The 11409-nt window shown below is 35.0% G+C and overlaps 1 protein-coding gene across 1 annotated transcript; it reads right to left on the bottom strand.

The window, feature by feature from the left end:
- Positions 1-6818: 6818 nt before the first annotated feature.
- LOC142838968 (olfactory receptor 4C15-like) lies at positions 6819-8913 on the bottom strand. The gene is made up of 2 exons (XM_075954756.1): positions 8012-8913; positions 6819-6849 (listed from the first exon to the last, which is right to left on the bottom strand). Exons 1-2 carry the CDS (start codon positions 8911-8913, stop codon positions 6819-6821), a joined length of 933 nt encoding a protein of 310 aa, XP_075810871.1.
- Between the last annotated feature and the right edge of the window lie 2496 nt (positions 8914-11409).

Here is an 11409-nt window from a genome sequence, read left to right on the forward strand (position 1 = left end):
GTCACAATTTGGACTCAACACTTTCCCACCTCCAGTGCTCTTTGGCGTCAAATCCATATTTTCACAAAGGAACCAAGCCATTGTCTCTATCCTTATTCTTAAATATTCATGAACTCTTTGCTCAAATAGCCATAAGTTTGAAAAGGAGATCTGTTCCTGATCTGACTGTGTCCTCACAGCAGAAACTCTGGCCACTGCCTCTTGAGCAGTGACCTTGAAATATGACCTTAGGAAGACCCTAGATCCATCATCTGCATTGCTCATTCATGTTTACTTCACATTCACGTTAGAAGAAAAGTTAATTATATCACCAATTTTTCTGCAGATAACATGATGTCTTTGATAACTGTGACATGATATAACACTCAAAGCAATCAGAGAGATGAGTAGCATGGCATCAATATAAGCAATTGCTTTAAAATATACTGTTATTACAAATAAAATAAATTATACTAGAATTAATAAATATAAATTAAAATATAATTTTAATTGTTTTACACATTAAATTCCATAAGGTCATAATATTTTTATCTAAGATTATCAATTTCTAGCAAAAGATTTTTTTCCTGTTTTATACCTAAGAAATTTCCTTTCCATGATCCTGTGGGTAATACATTCTCTTCAGATTCTTTTTCTCTCCACAATTGTTGCTCTCCTGATTTTCTTAAATATCTCAGTTTGCCCTTTCTTAGAGTTTCTGAAAAGAAAGTAAAAAGACATTTCTGTCTTTTTTTTCCCATTTCTACTTGATGCATGCTATCTTGGTGTTTCAGTTTGCATTCAGAGAGAGACCAAGCAAAGGTACTAGCACTGATGTGGATACTAAAGGTTAGGGGAAAAGAGTGAACAAGATTAAATCAGAATTTACTCTGTGACTTGGGTCACACTTTTTGAGCTTATTATCCTCCTTGTGCTATGCATTCATCTGTATTTATGAAAATAGAGCATGTTTATTCACTATCAACAACTATTATATATACAGGAGAATTTCAGTCACCATATCAGCATTCTTTAAACAACCTCAAATCATACCAACTTTTTTTTCTTTTTTTTTATTGAGAAAAAACAATTTCCGCCTCCTCCCAGCCTCCCACTCCTCCCCCCCCACTCCTTTCCCCGTCCCCCACTCCTCTCAAATGTCATTTCATGTGTCAATCAATACAAAAATTATCATGTATTTAGAAAAACAAAGAACTGTTGGAGAGATTAAAAAAGACTTTTGTGGTATTTCTGAATTATTTGGTTCTAACTTGGAGATAAAACATTTAAAATATGTATGATACTATTAAACTTGATAAGTATATAGTCAGAATGAAATAGATAGAAGTTTCTTCTAAAGGAGCAAGGATGAAAAGAAAGAAGGAAGAAAAAATGAAAGGAAGAAAGGGAGGGAGAAGAACTTTGCCCTATAACATTTATTTGAGTCCTGTGTGCACTTGAGCAATTTTTCATTGTGAAGTTCTAATCCATTGTCTCCTCTTTTCTCATTGCATTCACTTATGAATCACTGACTTTCGTCATACAATATCCATAAAAGTAAACAATCTGAGCACCAGGGTTTTTGCTATTCTCAAGAACAGTTATGAACTGAATTGGTCATGGTTACACTAAATGGTAAATTTTACCACTATTTAAAAAACATCTCTGAAAATGAAAAACAAGTGCCTTATAATCCTCACCATGTGTCTGAAAAAAATCTGTGACCATCCCTTATTATCTGTGGCCAAATGTCCATTCAGTGGTGACCAGGATTCTCTGTTTCCCTTTAGCTCTTCCTTCCACATCTAAGAAAAATCAGCGGAGCATCTTGGACAGTGAAAGTGGAGGATGTTATCGCTGCTTCTTGAGTCTATGTTCATCATGGTTGTTGAACCAAACAAGACTGAAGGATCCAAAATTCCTGCTTTGCTCCTTCTCAAATTTAAAAAGGTTTTCATGAGATGTCAGGAGTTTTTAAAACTAATTTAGTCCCACCAGGTTTGTAATATTTCTGGTCTCATGAGAATCCAACACACTATGAATATTTCTTTCCACTTAATTGTGTATTTATAAGAGCTGTTATATATCCATCCAAAATTATGTTGAGTTTTATTTAATTTGGGGAGGGTTCTACTAGATAAATGCTTTTGTATATTATCATCTTAATAAATAGTACACCATTTTTATAATAAATTGGATGCAGTATCTGTGAAGAATTCAGATAAAACGCTTTCTATTACAAGAGATTTATCAATGGATATTTAAAAATACATTGTTTTAGGAAACACTTTCAAGGTCTGTTCACTAAAGAAAAAAATTAATGTATAAATATATTAATATGTACATTGGAGGGAATATCATTTATACTTCTGAGAATAGTTTCTTTATCTTTTCCTTGATTTTGACAATTCTATGCATGTATACAACATATTATAATCAGAGTGTCCCTCCATACTGATTCCTTTTCCTCCCTCCAATCTTTGAGATCCTCTACCCATTATCAACCAATCCTGTTCTTATAGTCACATATTTTTATTTTAATTACTAAATTTATAATTTCATAGATAGGTAGTAACTTACCAGACCATGAATACACTTATGCCTACATACCTGAAGAAAATTATATGTCTTGCCATAACTGTTGATAGTTCGTTAGGAGGTGATGGAGCCTCATAAACCCACCTTTTAACTATGAGGTGGAAGGGCCTAGTCTTATGTAAGATTTATTCAGATATTCACAGCTGGTACTTTTTGTGATTAAATGACCATGATGTATAAACCAGACAATGTATCATAACACTCTTCACTATTCTCTATGTCTTACACTTTCTTTTTTAATTATTATTTTATTACTTTAAAAAATACCAATCTAAATTCCCACTCCCTACCCTCCCTCCTCCCACTCCCTCCACAAACTTTCCCACTCGCTCCTCCCTCCTATCCTGAGAGAGGGAATGGCACCACGCCCTGTGGAAAGTCCAAGGTCCTCCCTGCTACATCTAGGTTGAGCAAGGTATACATCCAAAAGGATCCCAAAAAGCCAGTGCATGCAGTAGAGACAAATCCCAGTGCCACTGTCAGTGGCCCCTCAGTCTACCCCAACTGTCAACACATTCAGAGGGACTAGTTTGATCCCATACTCGTTCACTGCCAGTCCAGTTGGAGTTGGTGAGCTTCCATTAGCTCAGGCAAACTGCCGCAACTGCCGCAAGGGTGAACACCTCATGGTCTTCATATTCTCATTTCTTCCACTCTTCACCTGGACCTTGGGAGCTCAGTCCAGTCTTCCGATGAGGTTCTCTACCTCTGTTTCCGTCTGTTATTGGACAAAGGTTCTACGGTGCTATTTAAGATAATCATCAGTCTGACGACAGGGCAAAGCCAGTTGTTCATGCACCCTCTCCTCTATTGATTAGGGCCTTAGCTGAGGTTATCCTTCTGGATTCCTGGGAATTTTTCTAGAGCCAGGTTTCTTGCTAACCCCATAATGGCTTCCTCAATCAAGATATCTTTTTCCTTGCTCTCATAACTGTTCTTCCTCCATCTCAACTATCCAATTCTCTCGAGTTCTCCTCAACCCTCCTCTTCTCCTCTTTCTTCTACCCCCTGCCCCCATGGATCCCAATTTTGTCAGATGATCTTGTCTGTTTCCAATTCCCAAGTGGGTCTATATATGTTTTTCTTTGGGTTCACGTTATTACTTAGCTTCTCTAGGACCATGAACTATAGGCTCAATGTCCTTTGTTTATGGCTAGTATCCACTTATGAGCGAATGCATACCATATTCACTTATTTTAGGGGCTGGGTTACCTCACTCAGGATAGTGTTTTCTAATTCCATCTATTTCCATGCAAAATTCCAGATGTCATGGGGTTCTTTTCCCACTGAGCAGTACTATAATGTGTAAATTGCCACACTTTCTTTATCCATTCTTCAGTTGAGGGGCATCTAGGTTGTTTCCAGGTTCTGGCTATTACAAATAATGCTGCTATGAGCATAGCTGAACAAATGCTTTTGTAGTATGACTGGGCATCTCTTGTGTATATTCCCAAGAGTAGTATTGCTGGATCCTGAGGTAGGATGACTCCCAATTTTCTGAGAAACCGCCACACTGATTTCCAAAGTGGTTGCACAAGTTTGACCAGCAATGGATGAGTGTTCTCCTTACTCCACATACTCTCCAGCATAGGTTATCATTGGTGTTTTTTTTTTATTTTAGCTATTCTGACAGGTGTAAGATGGTATCTCAAAGTTGTTTTGATTTGCATTTCCCTGATAGCTAAGGAAGTTGAATATGTCCTAAAGTATCTTTTGGCCATTTTCTGTTGAGAATTCTGTTTAGTTCAGTACCCCATTTTTTAAATTGGGTTATTTAGAATTTTAATGTCTAGTTTCCTGAGTTCTTTATATATTTTGGAGATCAGTCCTTTGTCTGATGTGTTGTTGGTGAAGATGTTTTCCCATTCAGTATTTCCCATTCAGTAGGCTGTCTTTTTGACTTATTGACTGTGTCCTTTGCTTTACAGAAGCTTCTCAGTTCAGAAGGTCCCATTTATTCATTTTGGCTCTTATGTCTGTGCTACTGGGGTTATAGTTAGGAAGTAGTCTCTTTTGTCCATGCATTGAAGGCTACTTCCCACTTTCTCCTCTAACAGATTCAGTGTGGTCGAATTTATATTGAGGTATTTAAACCATTTGGACTTGAGTTTTGCGCATGGTGACAGATATGGATCTATTTTCATTCTTCTATAGGTTGACATCCAGTAATGCCAGTACCATTTGTTGAAGATGCTTTCTTTTTTCCATTGTATAATTTTAGCTTTTTGTCAAAAATCATGTGTCTATGGGTATGTGGATTAATATCCAGGTATTCAATTTGATTCCATTGGTCAACATTTCTATTTTTATGCCAATACCAAGCTGTTTTGATTACTGTAGCTCTATAATAGAGCTTGATGTCAGGACGGTAATGCCTGGTAATGATAACCTATTCTGGAGAGGGTGTGGAGTAAGGAGAACACTCATCCATTGCTGGTGGGAATGCAAACTTGTGCAACCACTTTGGAAATCAGTGTGGCGGTTTCTCAGAAAATTGGGAGTCATCCTACCTCAGGATCCAGCAATACTACTCTTGGGAATATACACAAGAGATGCCCAATCATACTGCAAAAATATTTATTGTATAGGATTGTTTTAGCTTTTCTGGTATTAGGTCACTATGACCTCATAAAAAGAATTTGGAGATATTCCTTTTGTTTCTATTGTGTGGTGCAATTTAAAGAATTCTCTGCAGGGAGATATCTAGAGAATGTCCTATAATTCTGGCATTTATAATAGTCTTAGGTCTTCACTGTATCTTAGGCTTCCTCTTCACAACTTCAAGCAGTCACCTTCTATGACTCTATAGGCACCCCAGCCTATAGAGTTTAACTATAACTTCTCTGATTAAATGATTAAACAACCTTTCCCATACATTTTCACAATCTTATATCTTTCATTCCTACAAAGCCAATCCCACAAAGGCAATGCTGTCAACTCTTCCTCAGTTGACGGTGGCAACCTAATTTCACACTGACTGCAGTTTTGTCTTTCTTCTCATAATAGTGGGGAACCCACTCCCTAGGCAGATGCTTTGAATTCCTTGTGCTTTCTTTTCTGTTTCATTCTCATATAATATTATGTTTTACCTTTTGAATAGGTCACATTTTTTTACATTGGATCCCATGATTGATCAGGTCTTGCCTTTGGATTATATTTGCTATTATTATGGTTTTTCAGTGTCTCATTTTTCATAATTAGATTCTATTTAGATTCTATTATTTTTAGCACACATCTAGTCTTATAAACCTAAATTGCTGGAATTCTTTTCCACACAACAAACCACAGTCCCACACCCCCCACCACACTGTCAATTGCTTTCATTGTGGACCTGCCCAGGTACAGTAAATAAGAATCAAATCATAGACTGAATAATCTGGTGTCCTGAAGATTCTTCTCACCAAATAAATTAATCATTACCTTTAATTTCAACTGTAATCATATTCTCAAGACAGAAGCAAAAATAAAACCAGACTCATTATTCTAATACCATTGAAATGACCTCTAGTATATTTTCTGGTAGAGTCTTTTATTGATTCTTAAATATCATGATGGAAGCTTTTATTGTTCATAGTTTCTCAGGATTCTTATTTTCTAAGCTTCTACCAGAGTGTCCCATGAAACACTCTCTCTGGCAAGCTAGGGCTTTTATAATCTAATGTACTAAAGCCACAAATCATTCTGAAAAGCCCAAGAAACTTATTATTATCTTTATTAGAACAAAACATCATTTCTTATACTAAATTTTGCATCAGTTATGTTATTGATTGTAGCAAGAGTTCCTGACACAGAAATCTAATGAATTAAAAGCATGTTGCATTACATAATTCTATGGGGCAGTCCTTCATCACTGGTGCCTACAATATCAGGAGGTTGAGGCAGTTGGTCACACTGCATATATTATTCGGAAGCAGAGCAATGAACGTCTGTGCTTTGCTAGCTTTCTTTTGTTTGCAGCATTCATGAAACAAGACAAGCTAATAGTTCCCATATGTGAGGTGGACCATCCCACATCAATAAAATTATTCAAAAGGAACCCTCAATTGTACTTCTAGAGGCTATCCTAATCAAGAAAATCCCTCACATGTGTGCCTGAAAACTTGTCTCCTAGGTGACTGCAGATTTTCTTAACATGATTATCAAAACTGTCATCATATCCATGTTATGTCTTTTTCTTGTCTTATTGCATTATTTAAGACATCAAGCATTATATTGAATAGAAATAGTGTGAGTGGACACCCTTATTTTACCGGTAATGTTTTAAGTTTTCTACTGTTTAAGAAAATTCATCTTGGAAATTCATAAATCTTCTATTCTTTTTGTAAGCTGCTTCTCTCTTTAGCCCAGGAATGCCTGGAAACTGCAGCAATTTTCCAAACAAGCTTGTCAGATAGTGAAATTAAGGTATGAGACTCTACTCCTAGTCTGAAGTATACTTTAAAAATTCTGAAAAGGTAGATTCTAGACATCTACGGACATTTATTCCTTTCTTACTATTTGCAAGATGATTTGAAGGCATGTTTAATATAAGAGGGCTGAGCATTTAGTCCACAACTTAATGAAATAAAACTTATAGTTGCACATTAGACTCTTTCAGAACATATCAAACAGTTTGCTACATTATATTTTTAAGCATTAATTCATACTCATTTGTATCAATTCAAACATGACAGGACATGAAAAATTTAATGATTTTTGAAAATATTATGATAATGGTACCCAGAGGCACCACAATTTCAATAGTCTACAAATTCAAGATACAAAAGGTATATTCTTTCCATGCAAATTTTCATTTTGTCCTAACACAGAACAATAATTTGACATAAATATAACCTATATGTGCTGACATTTGTTAAATAAATGTGAATCATTAGATCCTAAAACTTTCTGTGTCCCTGACTCACTGGGAGAAGGCACTGTTTGAAAGTTTGATTCTGCAGGAGAATTGCCTACCAGGAAGTTCTAGGTAGTTAGATGACTTAGGAGCAGGCTGCTTATTGGGAGTTCTGGAAGGAGCTGGTAGGTATAGAAGTACCTCCAGGAGATCCAGGAAAAGCCAAAGGCCTATGGGGTGCAGCAGAGCTATGCTTGCACAGTGATTCAGAGAATGGAGGGTATAGAATATATATGGAGACAGAAGTACCTACTTGATGGGCAAGGGAGTAAGCATCCCAGAGAACCCAGGTTTATGGGATGAAAGAGTAGACCTAGCTGGTCATGTGGAAAAGAGAGCCTTAATTTGGTGTTGCCATTAAATTGATGTCCACACCTGCCTTAGTTGTGCTGGAATCAGAAATGCTCACCAAAATGGAAACACATATCAAGATCTAATCACAGGTCCTCATGAACACACACCAATTCTGTAACAAATTGAGCCATATCTCTATCCCTATAAAAGATTTAATGTTTGCCAGAAATATTAAAAAATCTCCACCATATTTTCCTGATGGCATTCTTCATTTCTTTATTCCTGAAGGTATAAACTATAGGATTAAGCAATGGTGTCAGTACATCAGAAAATATAAACACATTTTTCTCAAAAGAGAATGCAGAAGTATTTCGTGCATATATTAATACACATGGGACAAAGAACAAAAGCACAACTGTAATGTGGGATCCACATGTGGAGAGAGCTTTACGTCGCCCTTCAGAACTATAAGATCTCAAAGAGAACAAGATGACACCATAAGAAACAAGCAATAAGGAAAAAATAATGATGCAAATAGACCCACTGTTGGCAAACACCAAAATGACAAAAATGTGTGTGTCAGTGCAGGCAAGTTTCAGTAATGGGAATAAGTCACATATGAAGTGATCAATAAAATTGGGTCCACAGAAGGGCAGGTGCAAAGTGAAGATAATTTGTATAATAGAATGCAAGAAACCTCCTGTCCAAGCTACTCCCACCAGAATGCCACACACCCTCTGGTTCATGATGGAAGAATAGTGAAGGGGCTTGCAAATGGCCACATAGCGGTCATAGGCCATGGCTGACAGGACAATCACTTCTGCCCCTGCAAGGAAGTGGACAGCAAACAGCTGTGTCATGCAACATTCAAAGGAGATAGTCTTCCTCTCATAGAAGAAGTCTATAATCATCCTAGGTGTGATTACAGAAGAAATGCATGCATCCAGGAAAGATAAAAAAGACAAAAAGTAGTACATGGGGGTACCAAAAAGTGTGGGACTGCATACAATTGTTACCACAATTACCATGTTGCCCCCAATAGTTGCAAGGTAGATCAATAAAAATACAGTAAACAATATTTTCTCAACTTTTGGGTTCTGTGAGAGTCCCAAGAGTATGAACTCAGTGACAAAGCTCTGGTTTAGCATGACTTTGGAGAAAAATTCTAAAATAAGTGTGTTCATAGAAACTTGCAATTATCAGAAAATTTTCTTCATTTATTTTTAATGTAGTCATCAACAAATGAAATAATTCAAATAAAAGTTTAGAACTCAACTTTTTGTCAACAGTCTGTAGCAGGTGTTGTTTTATTTGTGCAAAAGTTATTAAAGATATTCAGATCAAACAAAGTGTTGTTAACCTGGGGACTTTGGAGACACAGGCACAGGAGCAATGACCACTTAATAGATGGAAGAGAATGAGACTGAGATATTTTATCTTAGTAAGAACTTCAGAGTACTGTTTTTCCACAGTCTACTTCTCTATAAAATTGTTAAAGAATTAATTCCTGTTTATGTATGAGTGAAGACTCTTGATAAAAGCAAAAGGGTAGATGATGAAGGAACAGAAGCCAATGGATCAATGACCTACAAAAGAAAGTTGTTGACAATCACAGAGGCGAAAAAGAGAAACAGCTCGTTGAATATATTTTCTTGTCTTGAGACTTAATTGTTTACAAATCATGTATACAAAGCAAATTTGATTGAGTAAATATGAGACATATGGTTTTAAATTCTTATGAATTTGCTATAAAACATGTTGATAGCTTACCTTCATATCTCCAAAGTTTAATAGAAGTCTCAAGTTGAAAATATCTATATAAGACTCACATTAACATGCCCCTAAAATGCTAGGCATAATTCATCCAATTGATAACTATTTCCCATAGAAACTTTTCATAACTTTTATGTAAATATTCTACCTCCTGAATTTTCTTAGGTACATACAGCTTGAAATGTTATAGATATCTTCTTATATATGCATAATCAAATGTATTCATAAATGCCTTTTGGTGATTATTCACACACACATACGCATGTATATATAAATGTGTAACTTCATATATGTGCATATACCAAAAAGTGACTAAAAGGATAATGTGTCTATATGAAAAAGCAAAAGATAATATTAGTGACTGTCAGGTAGAGGTAGCAAACAAATTTTACATGTAAATAAATCTAAACTCCGAAATTGCTTACATTTGACAATGAATTGTTCCAGAAAGGGAAAAATCACTCTATCGAGGATATGACCACTAATAGGTTTCCAGTGCTCCACTAAAGGCACAGTATCCAGAGGAGCAACATTAACTTATTTAGTGGATTCAACAACAACAACAAAAAATAAAGTAGAGCGACCTTTGTTATTGATGTAGGAGTAGGAAGGAAATGGGAGTTATATATTATCACTTTTAAGTATAAACAGTATAAAAAGCTCAACTATAAAGCAAAATTAATGGATATAAAATAGACAAAATACAATATTATATAGAAAGAAAATTTTCTACCTGTCTGTAGTCAAATAATCTGAAATCAGCTTTAAGTGTAAGAGGCATGTGCTATGAGATGAACTGTCAGACATCAAGGTTTTGGTTCACGAGAGATAAACAGATGGCTCTTTTACAAAATGGGATGTTGGAAAAGTACGATGAATCTCAAGTTGGATTGAAAATAACCATTTTTGATGTTATCAGTTGCCTCATAATCAATCCTTCACCTCCAAGTGCCAGGATTAGATGTGCCATGATAAACTGCCACATTCATAGTTTTATCAACATATTCTATACACTGTAAGTCAGCAAGAAGATGTGAGTATTGATGACATCATTTTTAACACTATACATATGTTGATATGAAAACTGAAGCACTCAAAATAGGAAGATTGTCATTGTGCATGTGTTTGTCTTTAGAGAGAAAAAGACATAAAGTTCAGGGGTAAGGAGGTGGAAAAGGATTGGGATAAGTTTGGGTATGAAGAAACATGATAAAATATATTTATGAAAAAATACTGAAAAAGTCTTAATTTAAAAGTTATATGAATTAGATGAAATTTATTCAGGTAGTGCTTTTAGAGAACATATAAGAAATAACTTCAAATTATAACCATCTTTTATACTAGTACACACAGTTTTAAAATTTATTCTAAGTAATAAAGTAGAATATTTTACTTTAGGATATGACACAATATCAAAATATTTTCTATTGGTTTATCAAATCATCATATAGCAATAATTAATTTCCTTCCTTGTTATTGAACTCAATACAGATTTCTAAAACAAAGAAACATTGAATATTGAAATACCTAATATATCCATAAGGAGAATTATATATAAATAAGACAGTTGCAAAATAAAATCCCATAGTACTATAAATAAAACATTAATAATATTAAGGTTTTACTTATAAATCATTTTTATAGTATATTAGATAGGAGAAGCCTAGGGGGGAAAAGTGTCCATTTCTTGATATTATAGAATGCAAGTGAAGGTATTTTAATATAAATGTTGTTACTATTATCAGAATATTTTCAGTAAACATCAGTATTTAAATGACAAAACAAATTTTTATATAAAGTTCTGAAAAAAGATGTATTTTCCTCTTTTTTAAATTATCAAAAGTAGAACTCGTGCTAATATAGGAAGACAT

Source organism: Microtus pennsylvanicus, chromosome 1 (genome assembly GCF_037038515.1).
Source record: "Microtus pennsylvanicus isolate mMicPen1 chromosome 1, mMicPen1.hap1, whole genome shotgun sequence".
Lineage (NCBI taxonomy): Eukaryota > Metazoa > Chordata > Mammalia > Rodentia > Cricetidae > Microtus > Microtus pennsylvanicus.